This window comes from Aricia agestis, chromosome 2, assembly GCF_905147365.1.
Source record: "Aricia agestis chromosome 2, ilAriAges1.1, whole genome shotgun sequence".
Lineage (NCBI taxonomy): Eukaryota > Metazoa > Arthropoda > Insecta > Lepidoptera > Lycaenidae > Aricia > Aricia agestis.
In genome coordinates, this window is record NC_056407.1 from 12,657,749 (window position 1) to 12,679,452 (window position 21,704).

General features: G+C 39.0%; 1 protein-coding gene across 1 annotated transcript in view; it reads left to right on the top strand.

The window, feature by feature from the left end:
• Nucleotides 1-19,853, top strand: part of LOC121736887 (UDP-glycosyltransferase UGT5-like) — a 47,722-nt gene extending 27,869 nt beyond the window's left edge. The window contains exons 8-10 of the mRNA XM_042128377.1: nucleotides 11,915-12,140; nucleotides 17,912-18,128; nucleotides 19,050-19,853. Coding sequence (XP_041984311.1) covers nucleotides 11,915-12,140; nucleotides 17,912-18,128; nucleotides 19,050-19,326 — 720 coding nt within the window. The 3' untranslated portion in view covers nucleotides 19,327-19,853. The remainder of the gene's footprint in view (nucleotides 1-11,914; nucleotides 12,141-17,911; nucleotides 18,129-19,049) is intronic.
• The last annotated feature ends 1,851 nt before the right edge of the window (nucleotides 19,854-21,704 follow it).

The following is a 21,704-nucleotide window of genomic DNA, read 5'->3' on the forward strand; positions in this document are numbered from 1 at the left end:
AGATCCCTGAATATCTGTGACAAACTAGTCGAATACGGTCCACTCGTGGAGGTTTTAAAAAAGGAATACGAGTACGATGTAGTGCTAGTGGAAAACTTCAACAGCGATTGCATGATCGGTTTGCTTCACGTGTTCAATGTTACGGCCCCGGTGGTGTCCGTACTGTCGTGTGCTCCGATGCCGTGGTCCGCTGAGCGTATAAGTGTGATGGATAATCCCGCCTTTGTGCCAATTATGACCTCACCGTTCGCTTCGCCGATGTCATTTTTGGAAAGAGTTGAGAATTCTTTATTTAGCGTTTACTTGAATTCTTACTGGTTTCATCGTAATATCCAAACAAAGGAGCAGAAAATTATAGAAAAACGTTACGGAAAAATTCCTGACCTCGGTGGTCTCGCGAAAAACCGGAGTTCTCTTATACTAGTCAATACCCATCACTCCTTTAACGGACGTCGTGTATGGCCTCCCGGCATTGTGGAGGTAGGAGGTATGCATCTGGATCCTAACCGAAAAAATTTACCAAAGGTAAACTAATTTTGTCTGCATAGCTAAATAGAAAATACCTATGTATTATTTAATCACCTTTTCTCTGTTATCGAATGGACTGATATAATTAATGCTCGGACAGTTGGCGACTTCATACTTACTGATGCATTTCAAAATTACTACAATTCCTGTTTTTTCTGCTTCAATAATAATAATATGTACATATTTTACCGTTTAAATTTAAATATAGCAAAAAATTAATAACAGCTGTTGTAAACAGAATGCATTAAGGGATTTTTCCATCATCCATGTGCCTATCAGCTACCACCGCGATTTTTACGTCCTTGACTTTTAAGAATCAATTGTGTAACATCATAATATTTTGTTTACATTATCAAATACTATAGTTTCTGACCATGTTCCTTATAGGTTCATAATACGTTCTTATATTATTACTAATGGGTGGGTTACACGAACTTACTTTAACAATAACTGTAACTTTAACTATAAACTACAGTGAAAAATGTCAAATCTTTGGTTTTAAAGTAAAAAAATGGACGCCATATTTAACCATAGAGTTTGACAAGGATTTAAATGCACGTGGCGAAAAAAGGAACTAACACTGTCATCATACAAAAACGCCATTTATAGGGTTCCGTACCCACAGGGTAAAAACGGGACCCTATTACTAAGACTTCGTTGTCTGTCCGTCTGTCTGTCTCCAGGCTGTATCTCAAGAACCGCTATAGCTAGACTTCTGAAATTTTCACAGATTGTGTATATCTGTTGCCGCTATAAGAACAAACACTGAAAACAAAATAAAATTAATATTTAAGGGGGGCTCCCATACAACAAACGTGTTTTCGGCCCTTTTCGCTCTATATCAATAATGGCAAGAGGTAGGCACTTGAATTTTTCCCACATTTTTTTATTACATGTGTATTTTAATATTTATTAATAATTTTAAAATAAAATTAAAATTTAAGGGGGCTCTCATACAAAAAACACAATTTTTAGCCTATTTTTGCTCTATATCGGTACGGAACCCTTCGTGCGTGGGTCCGACTCGCACTTGGCCGATTGTTGATAGTTCTCCTTTACCAGCAGCGCCCCCGCCCACTTTCATTTGAAGCCTTGTCGGACCAGCAACGTCTGCTGTCAAATTCTGTGGTCAAATTAAAGGTTAAAGTTAAATTAGCCTTAACTATAACCATAACTTTGACCATAAATTTAACTTTAACCACGCCTCCGGTGCAACCCACCCTTAGCCTCATAAACTGTGATTTAGCTTTACAAATCTATAACACGTTGTCACGAACTAGTTACTAGTACAATAGGTTGTTGAACCTTGGCATCTATAATGCATTGCACTTGACCGCTAAGTTCACTACTTGTTAAGGTTACCATCTAAATCTAATAGACTTTTATTTCCTTAGTTTATCGTTTCATTGATTTTATATTCTTAAATCTTAGCACATGATTACGTATAAAATAACGCAAAAGTGTTGGTATAATGTACTTAATGCTACTTATTATGCTATAACACTAAGACGTATATTATCACATATTAGTAAAGGTTATTCCCTCACACGGGGAGAAGTCACCAGATGGTATTCGAGCCCCTGCTACAAAAACTTGCAGAACGTGGGCACCATGTCACCGTGGCTTCGTTTTTTCCCCTAAAAAATCCACCAGCGAACTACACAGACGTCAGCTTCCAAGGCTTGTCTAATATTGGAATCGAGACTATGGATCTGACGTGGTTCGAGAACCCAACCATAGCGATGAAGTTACCGCTCCTAGGGAACCTCATGAGAGCGTTGACAGCGATCGATCCCCTTGCCGGGATGGCGGTGGACATTTGTGGTAAAATAGTGGATTACGCTCCATTTACTGACGTGCTCAGGAAGGAGTACGATGTAGTGTTGGTGGAGAATTTTTCGAGTGACTGCATGATCGGTTTGCTCCATGTGTTCAATATTACGGCCCCAGTGGTTTCCTTACTCTCGTGCACTGTGATGCCGTGGTCCGCGGAGCGTATGGGTGTGATGGATAACCCGGCTTACGAGCCTACTGTGAGCTCCCCGTTCAAATCGCCAATGTCTTTCCGGGAAAGAGTGGAAAACTCACTATTCAGCTTGTATTTGAATTATTGGATGCGCTACGAGGTACAATTGAAAGAGCAGAGCGTTATAGAACAGCGCTATGGAAAAATCCCTGACCTCGGTGAGCTCGCGAGACATAGGAGTTCCCTTATGCTCGTTAACACTCATCATTTTCTCAACGGACGTAAACTTTTCCCACCCGGCATCGTTGAAGTAGGTGGTATGCATCTGGATCCAACTAGAAAACATATTCCAGAGGTAATGATAACGTCAATTGCCTATTATTGCAACATTATTAACTCAGTGCAAGGCTAATAACACTCGTCTAGTGTTTACTGCTGATAACATAGTGACTATAATAGTCCTTTGGCATTATTATATAAGAGTGATATTATTAATTCGTACAATTAGTATATCGATGGTGGAAATGTCAAAGGAAATGTGAAAATTTTTCAGGAGCCGAAAAACTTTTTTTATAGAAAAACACATAACTTTGTGGTTTTATCTACAGTTTTGGTTTAAAGACCATTTTTTATATTTTTTTGCGCTGAACTGGATCCAATCGTTTAATTTGGTCTAGCTAGCGTAGTTAACGAGATGAGTGTCCTTTAAGTTCTGTGATTTTTGGTAAGTGTCCTTTAAAGCCAAATCAGAAAATACAAAATAAAATCGTTACAGCCTAAATAAAATTTTAACAATGACGTTAGGCCTTAAAGGACAACTACATTCTGGATATCCAAAAAATTGTCCTTTAAACTGTAATTGGCAACTGGTTATCTCATGTAATATTTTTGAAAATAAAGCTTAAAAAGCATTGGCTCATTAATATTATTAATCAATATTATTTTATTATATTAAAACAGAATGTAGGTACGTTAAAACTTAAATTGTTTTTAATTTTACATTTTTTAACACTTTTGTCAATCAGATTTAGCCTGTCTCAGTGTTTATTATTTATATTGCTTCTCTTCCTTTAAGTTTCAGTGTTTGATTTTGATTGTTATGAAATAAATTGTATATAGGTATTACATTGCCCTTATAATATAGGTACTATTATCTAAAAAAATATTAAAATAACTAAAAATGACTTAGTCGCATCTAAATCAAAAAGTAAGCTGAAATTAGTGATAATTGTATTGAGGAGAAAAAAACTATAATTATATTAAGTACGTACCTAAGTTTCTTGATCTTTTAAATAACCATTCCAAAGAAGTCAATGGTCGTAATTAAATACGATACAATATTCAAATACAATTTTAAAATGAGTTTAAAGGGTGTTAAATTTCATGTTAATAACCAAAGCCCGTGTAAATAGCCAACTTTAAAACTTAAGAGCAAAGAGAATATTAACTACAAGCGTAACAAGAGTCGGACTTTAAAGACAAAAATACAATTCGATCTAATATCGACTGTGATTGGTAAATTTTGATTGTGTTTAGCTAATTTTAAAGAAAGAACGACGGCGATTGTCTGAAAACGGACAAATAAAAGTTTAATCTGTGTTTTTTTAACTTAAACTTCAATAACCGACGTAATTTTTTTTTCTAGGTTCAACCTCTTAGATCCTCTTTTTACTGTCTTTCTTATATTCTCTTTGTCCTTAAATACCAAGAGCAGACTAATAATACAACCTTAGTGTCCTTTAAGCCAAATAAGAATGTTTTTAAGTTGGTGATCGGAGGTCTTAAAATTTGCATCAGTTAATAATAATGTAGCGATATTTGTTATATGTACGATAAAATCGCTACGCTTATCGCTTCCGCGCGGCGCGTGTCCGTCTCCCTTACAACCGGTCGCCGAGCGCGCCGGCTTCCAGAAACGACGAGCGCACACGCCACTCCGCTGTAGGCTCTCATACGCACCGCCTGTGTCCCTTGTACTTAGACATTTAGCTTACGTAGTTCGATCATTTTGTCATTCATCATTATTTCATTTCATATTTTCATTTGTGCTTTTCCATACTGTTTTTCTGTGCTATTTCTTTAACTTCTCATTTCACTGTGCTTGATCCTTACTGTGTATTCATCCTCATAATAAATTTCATTCTGTAAGTATTTCATCTTGTTTCTTTTCATCTTTCATATTCATTTAGTGTTAAGCGCTTCACGCAATATATACCTATCCTCCTTATTATTGCTTACATATCGGGTTCGAATCCCGATAGCGGAGTATATTTTATAGTTATATGTAAGCCGTAGGGGATAAATATTATCAGACATACAGACCGACAACCTTAGTTCCGAACTTAAGTACAGACAGACAGATCGACAGTTAGGTGGGGTAAATATTCTTTAGGATATTTGCCTCAATCCTACAGTGGTGACCTTCCGACGATACGCAAGGACATGCAGGACGAAGCGGGCGCAAGCGACAAGATGGCGGGCGAACAAGGTACCGCGACCGACAGAATGGCCTGCGGACACATTAACTCGGGCGAAGTTTATCGAGTGGGCGTACGCATGCCACCATTTTGGCCTGAAGAACCTGAAGTGTGGTTTGCACAGGTGGAATCGCAATTCACGATATCTGGCGTAAGTAGTGATGCTACTAAATTTAATTTTATTACAAGTCAGCTCGATCAAGAACATGCCAGAATTGTTAAGGATATTATTGTAGATCCACCGTCCAGCAATAAATATGAGAAACTGAAGTGTGAATTAATTAAAAGAATTTCACAATCGCGCGAGAAAAAAATCTTGCGTTTGCTCCAGCACGAGGAATTAGGGCGGGGAGTGATGATGATGAAGGAGGCGTGTTCTGTCGAGGGTCACCAATGTGGGATAATATGCGTGGCCACCACAAAGGAAGATCTTCCGACCGAGCGAGGTGTTATGCTCGGTCAGGCCGAAGCCCACACGCGACAAAGGTGCAAGCTATTCAAGATTTCCCTCAGCCGAAAACTGTGAAGGAGCTTCGACGTTTCCTGGGGATGGTAAATTTTTACCGTCGCTTTATCCCCAAAGCAGGAGCTTTTCAAGCACCGCTAAACGCTCTTCTAGCGGGCCCCAAGGTCAAAGGTTCGCAACCCATCAACTTCACTGCTGATCAGCTGCAAGCTTTTGAACTCTGCAAGAAGAGTTTGTCAGAGGCTGCCATCCTGTCATATCCAGACCCAAGGCTCGAGCTGGCTATTCAAACCGACGCTTCAGATAAAGCCATCGGAGCTGTACTGCAGCAGAAGTCGGAGGAAGGCTGGCAACCCATAGCTTTCTTCTCCAAGAAGTTGAGCCCAGTGCAGACCAAGTATAGCCCGTATGACCGCGAACTCCTGGCGATATATCAGGCCATACGGCATTTCAGGCACATGGTGGAAGCAAGGACGTTTACAATTTACACGGACCACAAGCCACTTACCTTCGCTTTCACTACACGCCGTGACAACTGTTCTCCTCGCCAGTTCCGGTATCTCGACTATATCAGCCAATTTTCCACTGACATCAGATTCATCGGTGGAACGGAGAACTGCGTGGCTGACACCCTCTCGCGGATAGAAGAGGTGGGACTGACTCTTGTCGACTACAAGTCGTTGGCGAGAGATCAAGAAAGCGACCCGGAACTCCAAACCTTGCTGCAGTCTGGATCATCGCTTCGTCTGGAGAAGATGAACGTGCCTGGCACTGATGTCGTCGTTTATTGCGACATGTCAACTCCACTTCCTCGGCCCTACATCACACCATCGCAGCGACGTCATGTCTTCAAGACCTTGCACTGCTTAAGCCACCCAGGAACCAAGGCGAGTGTCCGCCTCGTCACGGAGAGGTTTGTTTGGCCTGGGGTCAAGAAGGACTGTCGGCAGTGGTGTCAAGAATGCCATGAGTGCCAATCTAATAAGGTTGGACGGCACACCTCTGCTCCTCTCAAGCAGTTTAGTTTACCGACAGCACGTTTTCGCCATATTCACATGGACATCATTTCCATGCCGCTGAAGAATGACTTCAGATACTGTCTGACAATTGTCGACAGGTTCACGCGTTGGCCAGAGGCTTACCCACTACGTGACATCACCGCGGAATCCTGCGCAGCTGCATTCATAGCTGGCTGGGTCTCCCGTTTTGGATGTCCCGAGAGAATCACGACTGACAGAGGGCGTCAGTTCGAGAGTAGCCTATTCAAGAATTTGGCAAATCTCCTAGGAGCTACTCATCACACCACGACGGCGTATCACCCTGCTGCCAACGGACTCGTCGAGCGTCTTCATCGGCAATTAAAATCGGCGATATCTTGCCACTCTACGCCGAACTGGGTCGAAACTTTGCCGATAGTGCTTCTAGGCATTCGGACCGCCTGGAAGGAAGACCTGCGTGCATCATGCGCAGAGCTGGTTTACGGAGAACCTCTTCGCTTGCCGGGAGAATTCTTCTCAACGAGCTACCCCAGCACCATGGAAGACCTGTCGGAATTTAGGAATCGTTTACGCAACCACCTCAGCAGATTGAGCCCTCAAGCAACATCATGGCACGGGAACCGTACATTTTACGTACCGAAGAACTTGAAGGATGCTACCTACGTCTATCTTCGCCAAGGTCCGGAACGCAAGACTCTGCAACCAGCTTACCTTGGTCCCTTCAAGGTCATAAGAAGAGGTAGTAAGGCGTACGTCATCGAAGTTCAGGGACAAGAGCAGACCGTGACCATCGATCGCCTCAAACCGGCCTACGTGACATCGGAGGGGTCAACACCTTCAGAGAAAACGTCATCTCCAGCTGAAGACACCACACCGATGACCACGACTCCGGAGCCAAAACGCACCAGAAGCGGTCGAAGGGTTAGATTCCCAGACTACTATCGTCCGTAGTCAACGGACTCAGCCGGGGAGTACTGTAGCGATATTTGTTATATGTACGATAAAATCGCTACGCTTATCGCTTCCGCGCGGCGCGTGTCCGTCTCCCTTACAACCGGTCGCCGAGCGCGCCGGCTTCCAGAAACGACGAGCGCACACGCCACTCCGCTGTAGGCTCTCATACGCACCGCCTGTGTCCCTTGTACTTAGACATTTAGCTTACGTAGTTCGATCATTTTGTCATTCATCATTATTTCATTTCATATTTTCATTTGTGCTTTTCCATACTGTTTTTCTGTGCTATTTCTTTAACTTCTCATTTCACTGTGCTTGATCCTTACTGTGTATTCATCCTCATAATAAATTTCATTCTGTAAGTATTTCATCTTGTTTCTTTTCATCTTTCATATTCATTTAGTGTTAAGCGCTTCACGCAATATATACCTATCCTCCTTATTATTGCTTACATATCGGGTTCGAATCCCGATAGCGGAGTATATTTTATAGTTATATGTAAGCCGTAGGGGATAAATATTATCAGACATACAGACCGACAACCTTAGTTCCGAACTTAAGTACAGACAGACAGATCGACAGTTAGGTGGGGTAAATATTCTTTAGGATATTTGCCTCAATCCTACAATAATATTGCTAATCACATATCCTTATGCATTTATAGCAAGATAAGATTCATTTACTTAAAGTGTCAACAAATTTAGTAACGAACATAAATAAATAAAATTAAAACAAAGATTAAATTTGAATCTCTATCAAGTTTATCAATCTAATTTTGTTTAAAAAATTTAAAATATTCAAGGCTATTTCCTAATAACTAAGAGCTACATTAGTGAAGAAATCTAAACCACATTTTGAACCGTAGGTACCTACAGTTGCGGCTTTGGTAAAAGTAGGCAATTATTTTAATGATGCTATCATACTGGTTCAGATAGAGATGCTGGTCTACTTAGGTCTTAGAAATTATATTCTATTATTAGTTACTTTTAAGATACAGCATCATATTTTGACGTAGGTATTTTGGTTAAAAAAATTCGGTTCGAAAGAAGACAGTAATTTACGAAATTATTGTCGCTACTTTGGAATATAATATAAAATAATTATTGCACTACTTTTTTTTTTATGAAATAAGGGGGCAAACGAGCAAACGGGTCACCTGATGGAAAGCAACTTCCGTCGCCCATGGACACTCGCAGCATCAGAAGAGCTGCAGGTGCGTTGCCGGCCTTTTAAGGGGTAATAGGGGAGGGTACGGAAGAGAATAAGGGAGGGTACGGAAGGAAATAGGGGAGGGTAGGAAAAGGAAAAGGGTAGGGAATTGGGCCTCCGGTAAACTCACTCACTCGGCGAAACACAGCGGAAGCGCTGTTTCACGCCGGTTTTCTGTGAGGACGTGGTATTTCTCCGGTCGAGCCGGCCCATTCGTGCCGAAGCATGGCTCTCCCACGTCAAAATACACTATACACGTCAACACAAAATACACGTCAAAATATACATTTATGTTATGGTATTCTAAATGCTACAATCTATAAGATAATAATATCATCCATTATTTGATCTTTAGTGAAAGTAGAATGTCTATTTAATTTTATAGCTACGGCCCCAGTAAGTGCGTTTAGTACACCTTTCACTTGACCAAAAAATTTAAAAGGTAGGTATAGTAGTTAGTACTTACATTACCTATAATAGAGTAAGAAAGTTTAAGAACGTTGTAAGAGTGATATGAATTTAATTTAAAAGCACTTTATGTAAAAACAGTTGAAACTTAAACAACTCCCTCCTACCTCCCTTAGAAGATAAAATAAACGTCCATTTTCCTGGCAAGTGGGAATTAAAAAACAAAAATTTTGAAAATCGGTTCACAAACGGCGGAGTAGTGGTCGAACATACAAAAATAAAAATAAAAAATATCCACAGCCGAATATATAACCTCCTCGTTTTTTGGAAGTCGGTTAAAAACGTGTTACCAAGCCTGCGCAAAATGAAGCGTGGAAACAAAATATCTTTTCAGTCAGATATTAATAAAAGTAAATTTTCATGATTTCTTATTAACCCCCGACAAAAAAAGAGGGGTGTTATAAGTTTGATGTGTCTGTCTGTCGGTCTGTCTGTCTGTCTGTCTGTCTGTCTGTCTGTCTGTCTGTGGCATCGTAGCATCCAAACGGGTGGACCGATTTTGATCTAGTTTTTTTTGTTTGAAAGCTGACTTAATTGAGAGTGTTCTTAGCTATAGTTCATCATCATCAGCCTGCTCCGTGCTGAAAATCGCGGTTCATCTGGTTCGTGAAGGGCCGATTAGCAACTTGCAGTAGTTTGGTGGGCTTTATTGCATTCTAGTTCGTGACATTTATGAATATTTACACATTAATGGAAAGTTGACCTGGTGCTGCAACATCACCTGGTAATGACTAGGATACCCAACTCCTCACCAACTTAGAGCAATGGTTTAGTGTTTGGGCTCATTTGATTTGCGACAACTAGTAAGACGTAAATAACCAATAAATTTTTGCATGCTGCTGCTGCAGCATCACCTGGATTATATAGGAGCCGAGCTCCATATGAACCCAAACCTCATATTGACGGCCTCATCCAAAAAGAACATTCCTAGATGGTATTCATTGGGATATAATATTATGACCCTGTTGATAGGAATTAGTCAGCACTATAACCAACACAAGTTTAAAAAACATGAAATAAAATTAAATTAAAAATTAAAAAAAAACCCCCGCCAAACAACTTTAAAAAGTGATGAAATAATATATTTTACTGACTTCAAGTTTAAAATATAATTCCTAAGTGTAAAGTGATATTTTAGTCCATAATTGTTGTCAAGGTGTGACGGGGAAGCGGCCGCACCCCCTAAAGGGGGGTTCGGGGGTTCCAGAAAGTCCAAGAGTAGGTTAGGCTAGGTTAGAACTTAGACCACAACACAGAGGGAGCCGAGCGAGCGCAGCGAGCGTGCTGCGGCAGCAGCCGGCGACCGTCTTAGGGTTGATTCAGATCGCAACGCGACGCGTAGATGCATTTCTAAATTAGTATGGATTTGACAGATTCGCAAGACGTCTGACGCAATTGAAATCTGTCAAATCCATACAAATTTAGAAATGCATCTACGCGTCGCGTTGCGGTCTGTATCAACCCTTACTTTCGCTTTATAACGGTACGGAACCCTCCATGGGCGAGTTCGACTCGCACTTGGCCGATTTTATTATATTTTACCACCTCATTGTTTAAAAAACTGCTTAGAATGAGATTTCTTACTGACAAATTCCGTAACCGCTGATTCATAAATTTTTACCGCTCATTTAATAATTTGACTGTTCAATATTGTTCAATGTTTTCAATGATGATGAACAAAAATGAGTAAAAAATAATGAAATGTCATTATTTTTTACAACTCATTTTTGTTTACTTTACTGCTTAGTTTTAACTGCGAAACTAGTTATTACATGTGCCATTTATAATTTTTAACTTACCAAAACTGCTATTTACAACTGCCCCTTTATGATATTAATATTGAATACAATAAATAAGTACATCTTCTTATCTTCATAAATTATTTAAAATTCTCGTGTCCTTACTCCTCCGAAACGGTTTTACTGATTATACTCCTATTATTCCTTCGACCGTGGATTCGTGGAAATCTATTGTGTCTCGCTCACCAGTGAGCTTGTAATAAGATACGTAGAATAATATAGTGTATTAATTATTCTACGTATAGTACGCGATAGTTTACTAGGTAACTAAAAAGAGTTAAAACTCTATTTCTGTACTCAATCTTCATGATTTTGAAGTCGGTGCCAGTTCCAAAAGTTTCAAATATTCTGGCAGACTGAAGATTCAGCTATCTGGTACCGACTTAAAAATGATGAAGATTGAGTACAGAAATAGTAGAGTTTTAGCCGAATTCGGAAAAAGGCACTATTAGATATAAAAAATTATTTAATACTTTTTATTTCGTATTATAAGGATGTTATTATTGTTTTTACCTTGGAAGTCGGTTTAAATTTTTTGTTAATCACCTCAAAATTTTGCATATTTGCCCTTCAATGCGAAATTTTTGAACCTGTTTCAAAAGTAGGTTCAATGAAAGTAAATTACAAAATCATTGAAGCAATCTTGAAACGTTGCACTTTTATTGCTCCAATCTCCGTTCAACTTGAAAGGGAAAATTTCCACATTATTTGTTATCTCCACTCTGGTGCTAATTGCAACATGTAGAGCAATACTCAAATGACAAGATATGATTATTATTAACGCAAATAAATCAATGGCACGTTAATATTACATACCATTATTACGTGCCCGTATTACCTATTTCCTACCTTGTCTGTCTGAGAGATGAGCAAAGGTATCGTATCAGTCTCATGGAGGTAGACTAAGGCTACCCCCCCCCCCCCCCCCCCCCCCCTACCCTTACCTTACGTAGCAATGTGAGGTGTACCTTACGTAGTCCATTGAGTTAACATGAAGTACATAATGGAAGATGACAATTTAAGTAAATATGATTTTCATTCCTTTGCAGTACATCGAAAAGTTTCTGAACGAATCGGAGCATGGAGTGGTTCTGTTCAGTTTCGGATCTCTCATCAAAACGGCGAGCATGCCTAAGTACAAGGAGGAGATACTCATCAGAAGTCTGTCCAAGTTGAAGCAGAGGGTCATATGGAAGTACGAAGACAGCCCCGAAGAGGGAAACTTAACTGGAAACATTTTGAGGGTCAGATGGCTTCCGCAATATGAACTGCTGCGTGAGTAGATTTTTTCCTTTGATTTTTAGATACTCAAGATACAAGGTGTAACAAAACTGAGTGATAATACTTGAGGGTGTGCATGAGTCCCGTGCATAGAGTTCGCTATAAAAGTAGTAGCGCTGAAAGAGCAATTTTTTTCACTTTTGTATGGGCAAATTCATGACGCTAAGAGGCTTTCCAATACAAATCACAAAGAAAAATTTGCTCTTTCAGTACTGCTACTTTCACAGCGAACTCCATATAGGAAACCCGTACACACCCTAAAGTATTATCACAGAGTTTTGTTACACCCTGTATATGACAGTCGCAGATCAATAAGCATAGATAGAGCTACCTTATCAGCTGTATAATTTTTTTAGAATGTCCTCTGCATAAAAAAATCTTCAATTCGATAGCTCGAATTTTCGTGGATTCCGCTAGGAAGTTTTAATACAAGCCCCCTGAAGGCATTGCTACGAGTTCTTAGCGGGCGAACTCTTATTTCTAAACCAATAATCATATTTAACAGGTCAATTGGTAAATAGCAAGTTAATCTGATTTGGTAATGTATTAAATTACATAAACGGGGATGATACACACGTATAAGTATGTATATTGTATAATCCAAGGGCCAGTGACAGCCACACTTTCGTCATTTTGTAAAAGCTGAAAGTTTTCCTATACTTATATTTATCCTATATACAGGTAAGAACACGATCAGTAACTATGGAGTTTTGGTCGCTAAAGAAAACTTTTAGCTTTTATAAAATGACGACAGTCTGGATGTCGCTGGCTCTTGGGTTATAATGAGGATGTAGCCATAATATGTAGAGTAGGTGCTTAAAGCATTATGTAGTTTTAAAATAACATTAAAGTGAGAATAATATATGTGAGTACGTTATGGTGTGGCATTACAAAGACGGCCAAGGCGAAGACGTCGCAACGGGCGCGACATTCCGCCTTAGCCAGGGAACTCGGGGTGACGGTATGGGGATGCCGCCACTCATTGCACCGAGTCCCCGAGAGAGTCGCGATGCGCGTTGTGTTCCTGCGCATCGCGACACAAAGAAGACGACCGGCCTATGCAAGCCATGTGGGGCCTCTTTTCGGCCTAGAGACCCCCCAACAGCGTGGGCCTGCTTTGGGTGAGCAGGCGAGCGCGGACGGAAACCACGGAAGACGTGTTACAGACTCTCGCGTTTCCGTCCTGTGCGGAAGTAGGAACACGGTCGGGTTTTAGTGGGTACAGCTGCGGCTACTTACCATTTCTTCGGCCGTAGCAAGTCCCATATACCCCGGTGATCCTTCCCCAACGCCGCCGGGGATGCGTAACAGCATTTCCCAACCCAAAAAAAAACAAGGTGCTGGCTGCTGCTAACAAATTCTAAAAAGATCGTGATTTGGTGCTACATCATACATGTCGCACCGATCGTATAGAGACTTGGGATGGAGTGTTGAAATGGGTGATGAAAAGGGGGGATAAATTTATTACTTAACTACTCGATTCCTTAGTACGATCTGCTCAATATTATTAGAATTATTCAGTATTTTATGGAAGATGTAAAAAAAGCTTGGCTGGGGCACTACCGTGCCCCCAAATAAAGGAAAAGCAGAGTCAAAACTCGACTGCAAACTGTTCGCATCATAGCATGATTAATTTATTTTGATGCACTAACAATAAACTAAGATGGGAATGAGAAACAAAATAAAAATAACTCCTTCGGTTATTTTCGACATGATTTATGGGTATTTATTGTTTATGTTAAAAACCCTCAGTTACTTTTAAGGTGCACAGTGCACTCAATTTAAATTCATGAAATTGACGTACTTAATAAGCTTAAATAAATATAATAATATTATATTCATATTAGATTTATTTAATGTTTATAGTAAACTAGATGACGCCCGCAACTCCGTTGCGCCAAAATTCGTTTTTCGCGCGGAAACCGTACATTTTTCCGGGATGAAAATTATCCTAATGTCCTTTCCGAACTATAAATATCCCCAAACCAAATTTCTGTAAAATTGGTCCAGCGGTTCGGGCGTGAAGATGTAACGGACAGACAGACACACTTTCGCACTTATAATATTCGTATGTACCTATTAAAACGAATATTGTAAATGCGAAACTATAAATCTGGGGGCACGGCAGTGCCCCAGCCAAGCTTTTTAGCAAAGGCACGGCCGTACCATACTTTTCTCGAAGCGGTTCGCGGCTTTTTCACACCCCCTTTAATGTTAACAAAGCTAGGGATTTAGAATTTCGGTCACTAGGAGCAAGTATTAAAACCAGCTTAACCTCCAAATTACATAACATTTCGATAATTAGTTTAATAGTTACAGATGTTCAAAGTTACTACATTTTGTCACTCACGGACTGACAGATCATCAAAATTCTAAGGTACAATTCTAGCAGACTTAAAACCTTGAAATTTGGTACCCGGATAGATCTTTTCACAATGTTCCTTTCATTTTCAAATTATGAAAACGGCCAAGTGCGAGTCGGACTGGCGTACGTAGGGTTCCGTACCGTAAATTTGTATGGGAGCCCCCCTTAAATAATAAGTTTATTTAATTTTTATTATTAATTATTTAAGTTAAAATACAATTAAGTCTTTTCTGAAATTTTCAAAAACTTTACTGTTACCATCTATACTAATATTATAAAGAGGTAAACTTTGTTTGTTTGTTTATTTGTTTGTTTAATTGTAACGAATAGGCTCAAAAACTACTGCACCGATTTTAAAAATTCTTTCACCATTCGAAAGCTACATTATTTACGAGTAACATAGGCTACTTTTATTTTGGAAAATATAGGGTTCCGTAAGATATTTCAGTTTTTCGGAAACAACCAGAAAATTTACTTATTTTGCGTACGCTAAATAAAACGTAAAAGATAGAACCATACAATGTTCTAAGTAAATGTAGATCTTATAAATATCTACAAAAATGTCCGCGACACACAATACCTATCTATGTCAAGTGAGTCACAACAACCATATTTTTATTTAAAAATCTTGATATTTTTTTTTGGACTACATTTAAATGCATTTATTTTACTCATGATAATAATCCTTATCAAAATAAATTATTTCATCTCAAAGTACAGTTTATGTGGACAATATTTGGTCTTTGAATGATTAAAATTGGACGTTTGGTTTAGAAGTTCTGGCGAAATTAAAATATTGCGATTTACGCCCGTTTCGAAGTGGGCGCTACCAAGGCGGGGGTGCGCCCGCGGGAGGGGAGTTTAGATCTATGAGTATTGACGGACAGACAGCGAAGACTTTTTAATAATAGGGTCCCGTGTCCCGGTCCCGAAAAAAAAACCTTCAAAAAAGAAATGAAATCCCACTAAAACATAAAATGTAAAAGGAGCCAAGCAAAATATTGCATAGCTTTAATACTTCTGTCGTAAAAAGTTTTCAGATCACATTCAAGCCAAGCCTTCAACTTATTTTGTAATTTAAATCAACATTCAGTAAATGTATCAACAGATTTCTTTATTTTATAATTATTATAGTGGCTTGGCTTGGCTTGAATGTGATCTGAAAACTTTTTACGACAGAAGTATTAAAGCTATGCAATATTTTGCTTGGCTCCTTTTACATTTTATGTTTTGGTGGGATAAAAATTTAAGTATGTATTTTACTTACAGACTCTTTGGTATCCATTTTCTCATTATTAGGTAACAACAAAGGTAACCAAAATGTAACTTTACACGTCATACGTATTATTGTAGTAATATAATATCTATGGACGCTTCACACCACGTGACACGTCCTACCTACACTCATTTATGTATTTTACAAAGTTAAGAGTATTAAGCTTAGCAATTTCCATTTAAAGAGTCATAAATCATATATTATGTCTTTGCAATGCATAAGTAACGAAAAATACTAAAAAGATTTTGTTAGCAATTTCTTGTGCAACAATTTGCTAATCGCGTAGAATCGAAAGTCTCCTTTCAGCTTTTTACTGCTCTCCAAAGTCTAGTACTTACTCAGAGTATAGACGATAGTATGTTTATGTTACATATTATGTATGTATGTATGTAAATCCTAGGCAGATGGGGGATCTACCTACGTAGTTTGGTCGCGTTACGTCAAACCCAGCCGTCAGACCACAATTATAGGGGGTTTCGGGGGCGATAAATCGATCTAGCTAGGAATCATTTTTAGAAAATATCATTTTATTCGTATTTTATCGAATACCGAGCAAAGCTCGGTCAAATAGCTAGTATAACATAATGTGCCTAACGCGTCTCAGCCCTCAACCTATAACAGCTTATCTAATGCAATAAAGTTACGGCATATTTTGACAGCGCTCGTTAGTTCAACTCTCCGTAACCTATTTATTACATATCGCAACTTTACGCAGATTAGTTAAATCAGAGTGACTATTTTTAACCGACTTCCAAAAAGGAGGAGGTTCTATGTTCGGCTGTGGATATTTTATTTCCGTTTGGAGACGAAGCATATATAATAATAATGCTGATAATAATAATAATAGTAAAATCTCATACGGAATACGAAAAAAAAAACTCTAAATAAATAAAAATTATGCACAGATACCATTGCATATTATAATATTTTTTCTTGTAAGTAGGTAAGTAATTTTGTAATCTTGTGTTTCGTGAATCGTGTCGCTAGACGTACCCTTGACTCTTGAGCGTACGTTTACGATATTGATGCGAAGATAACGGATTGTTGGAAAGGCCTTTACCTACTGATAACAATGAGATCAGATTATTCAATGAACTTGGATTATCGTGATGCACATGATCACATCACACATGAATCATGATCATAATACCACAATCAATGACCACAATATTTTTTTTTAGGAATTGCTAACTATAGCTACCTAATAATTTATAATATAAGTAAGTACGTCATGGGCAGTGGGCACCCTATTTTTCTAGTGTTAACTATAAATACTATAAATACTACAATTAACTTTTTTATAATAATACCGCCCTGATATTACCTAAATAAGCAACAAGTTAAAAGTTAGAATAGTAACTTAAGTAGGTACTTACCTACTTATACTTTATACTTACTTACAATTCGCGTACCTACTTATTTAATGAAGCCCGTTCCCCGGGTATATTAAAATTACCGATGAAAAAATTGACAAAAAGATTTGGATATAGAATGACATAAGGGTATAGAATGACATCTCAATAAGCCCTTTCATTTGATACCCATATTGCAGAAGTGCATTAAAAATAACTATTCCCATATCTTGGATGAGGAGCCATATTCGATGTAGAATGACATTATGACATTCGTTTTCGAGTTACTTTCAATAAGCATTTGATATCCATATTGCAGAAATGCATAAAAAATTACTATTCCCCTATATTGGTTAAGCCGCCATGTTGGATGTAGAATGAAATTATATTCATTTTCGAGTTACTCTCAAAAACCCTTTCATTTAGTATCCATATTGTAAGACTGCATAGAAAATAATTATTTCGCTATCTTGGATGGTCGGCCATATTGGATTTAGACTTTAGAGTGATGTCACATACCATAACGTGCATGGTCATCCAAACTAATTAACGAGTACGCAAAATTTCGGCTCATCGGAAATCAAAATTAAAATAAAAAAAATCAAAATTAAATATATATCTACTTCAAAATTGAGATTCAAAATTCCACCGTAACATACATACCTACTTACATACATACAGAGCAAGTTAAATAAACGCTTTTAACTTTTCATAATAATAATAAAAATTAATGACAAATAAAAATTAATGACAAATAAAAATTATTTTACAGAACACAAGAAGGTGATAGCGTTTTTGGCGCACGGTGGGCTTCTGGGTATGACGGAAGCGATTTCCGCGGGAAAACCCATGGTGGTGGTACCGTTCTTTGGTGACCAGCCCACCAACGCCGTAGCAGCTGAGGCGGCTGGATTCGGGAAGATGGTGTCTTACATGGACCTCTCCGAGGAGGCCTTGGACGCCGCTCTACAGACCGTGCTGAGCGCTGAGTAAGTTGAAGTTACTTAGTAATAGGTATAGGTACCCACTTAATACTAATAAGATCTACACTGGGTAAAGGTGGTTATGGTTACACAATATTATTCTGTCTTCTTGTCTGATAGGTTAGAAAAGTCGCAAAACATTGTATATTCAACTACATAGTTATCAGTTATTACGTCCGTATTAGACACAGCGTGAATGTTGTATAATTCAGGGATTTATAGATGTTATCAATGTTAGGATGGAGGATCCTAACATCTTTTGACTTAAAGGTCTGTCAAAGGTTTGATGATTCTGAATGAACTGCAGTCTGCATGTAGTTCTTCCGTGATCGGTTATTATCAGTAAGTAGACGAAGGATATACATAGTCTCTTATCAACTGATAAGTGCCGCATCTTCGACTGAACTAAAATCATGCAACATTTGAGGGTCGAGAATCGAGACAGCAAACATCGCCGTCATTAGGAAGTTATTTGATTTATTGGCAGATGGCAGACCTATGTGATTTGGTCGGGTTGTGTCAAGCCAATATTATGTTATCCGTCTGTCGTCTGGGTACGCCATCTGCGTATAAATCAATTTCTCTGACAGTACACCTAAATAATAATTCGTTATTAAAGCTCTTATTTATTAACTTTAAAATGTTACTTTCTATTTTCTAATAAATTTAATGATGGGGCATCAAATCACAGCACCCCGCTTGCCCTTCCACGGCGCATCAGGGGGCCGCGGTGCACAGTTTGGGAACCCCTGGTCTAACCTATTTTCTTAAGTCTTTATAGTCTAGATAGTCTAGACCTCAGAACAGGAAAATAAGGTCTAGACCCACCTTGACGTATAATAATAAATGTATTGTCATTTAAGAACCCATCACAAGCCACCAACTTTTTGATAAGTTATAGGTAACTGTATTCTTCTTTAATTTCAGGACCAGGATGAAGGCTCGGCAGATGTCCAAAATCTGGAGCGACAGACAGAATTCCCCGTTGGACACAGCCGTTTATTGGACAGAACGTGTGATCCGTTGGGGCCACGCTGCCCCTCTACACTCCGAAGCGAGGAACATGCCCTTCTATCAGCTAGCTCTATTGGACGTCGCCGCAGCTTACCTAGCTATAATAATCTCTGTCATCGTAGCAATATGGTTCATCATACATAAGATATTGAGACTATTCGTGAGGGAGGGTAAAAAGAAAATACATTAAGGAGTAAGAGCTTAGATAATATGAATATTATGTTCTAGATCAGTGGCACTCGACCTTATATTTTGGTGGTGTTAACCTAAATACATAGTTTTAACCTCACACGGGCCACCGATTAAAAGTCCAGGCGCGGCGCGGCGGGCCGCTGGTTGAGTAAAGCTGTTCTAGATGAATGATGAAATGAGTGCCAAAGCCCAAAACTGTCCTTAAAGTTTAAGATCTAAAACGCTTACGTTCAAGTTTCTGCTAAGAAAACTGAAAAGTTTTTTGTTTGAGTTTGATATTGATACTTGCTGCTAGGTTATTGTCAGTTATTGCAATACCATTCTCATAATTTTAAAACATACGTTTATAATTTCGTATACTTATGTATTATGTATAATTTATCTAAGTAAGTACCTACTTATAAAATTTTGTTCAGTGAGGCCGCAACCCAGTCCGGCCGACGTATCTGTGCCGAATACCTTTTTTATGAATATAGATGTCTTGTGGAACATCTTTATCGTTTTTGTAGGCTGTGTTGTTATCATTTGTTTTTTTTTTTTAATTTATTTAAATCAGGCTACGTAGGCCCATACAATATATACCTTAATGACTAACATACATAAAAATTATATAAGTAAACTTAACAACTACACATTATCACGAATTAACGGCGACGTGACGCGCGCTTCATTCCGGAGTCTCCCCCGGAACCTTCGGTAAACCACATCAGTCGGCCAGAATTCCTCCGTTTCAAAGGTCGAGAGAAGATGCGTCGGTACTCTCACCACAAAGGAACTGAAGTTGACCTTATGGCGAGACTGCAGACGCTCGACCCTCAAGTGGAGGGATGTCTTCTTACTGATGTAGTGCACGACGTCTTCGACCTCCATGGACCAGTGCAGGCGGGATATGTACAGGGGCGTCGCGGGGACCTCGCTCCGCAGACGCAGCTCAGGTACATATGGCGCGGTGCCGCGATGGTTGCGGGCGGCGGGCTTCTTCTTCCTTCTCTCCACCAGTATGAAGCCCTCCTCATCGCACCTCCTGCTCTCGTCCTTGCCAGGTCGAGAAGACTTAGCCTTGCGGCTCTTCGTAGCCTTGCGGCTCTCCGTAGTCTTGCGACTCTCCGAAGCCTTACGGCTCTGTTATGAATTATGATTTATGTGTATAATTTTACGTTACTATAAGTAGGTGAAGTTTATGAATAAAATATTTTGGTAGGTAAGAGCAAGTACAGACGAACGGCGAACTAGTAAGTACGTGATACATCAATAAAATAATAATTTAATTAATTTTGATAAAAAATATGTTAAGTAACCCTTAAATGTTTTTTTTGTTTATATATACAATATACAATAAGTAATTATTACCCTATTTATTATTATTGATTTACGTATTATGTATGTTACATTGAAATATTAATTTAGTTAAAAGAGTTGCACTCTTCTGCACATACAGTAAAAAAGCAACCAAAACCCTATAACATCTCACAGGCGTCATATATCCAATGTCATATCTCAGAATATTGACAGCATAGAGAAAAACATATACATGATCGGGTAATTGACAGCACGCTGTCAATCTCTTTGTTGCTAACATGGGCGTACCGAGGGGGGGCGGGGGGGGGGGGGCAGCTGCCCCCCCCCCTGGATCATATTGACGACCCTATGTATATTATCTAGTACTTTTATCTATAAAATTTAAAAATTAAGAGAACTAATTTTTGCCATTTGTTTGCAATACAATATTTTTAAACTAAAAATTAATAATTTTTCGTTTTATATAAACACCTACCTTATAAAAAATCTGATTTGTCCCCCCCCCCCCCCCCCCCCGGGCGCAAAACCTGGGTAATTTGCCCCCCTTGGCCCAGAACCCGGGTAATTTGCCCCCCCTGGCCCAGAACCTGGGTACGCCCATGGTTGCTAGCGCTGCCTTTAGCAGCCTCTAGCTTGAAAATATTGCCTTTTATCCTCTGTTTTTCTCACGAAAGTCGCAAAGTACTTTTCTTAGTCTCAGGCCGGTATAAATAGTCAGTACTCAAGATGCATCTCGGTCTCAAGACACGGTTCAGGCTCTGTGATTGGTTGGCTATCAAATTTTGGACCAATCATAGAGGCGAACCGCGTCTTGAGACCGAGATGCATCTTGAATACTGACTATAATATATACCGGCCTCAGCGTTTCGGTTACCCCTCAGGACTCAGAACTTAGGTAAAAGTTATTATTATTTTGTCTTTTGGTAGTTCTAGCCACGTTCTAGCGAGTAGCAACTTCAACTGTTGTAGTCGAAGAAAGAGACTAACCGCCGTACTCAGAGACATTTAATTACGATTAACGTTCAATTTAATGAAGAGTTTGACAGATAATGTATGGGACTTATATCAAAATGTTTA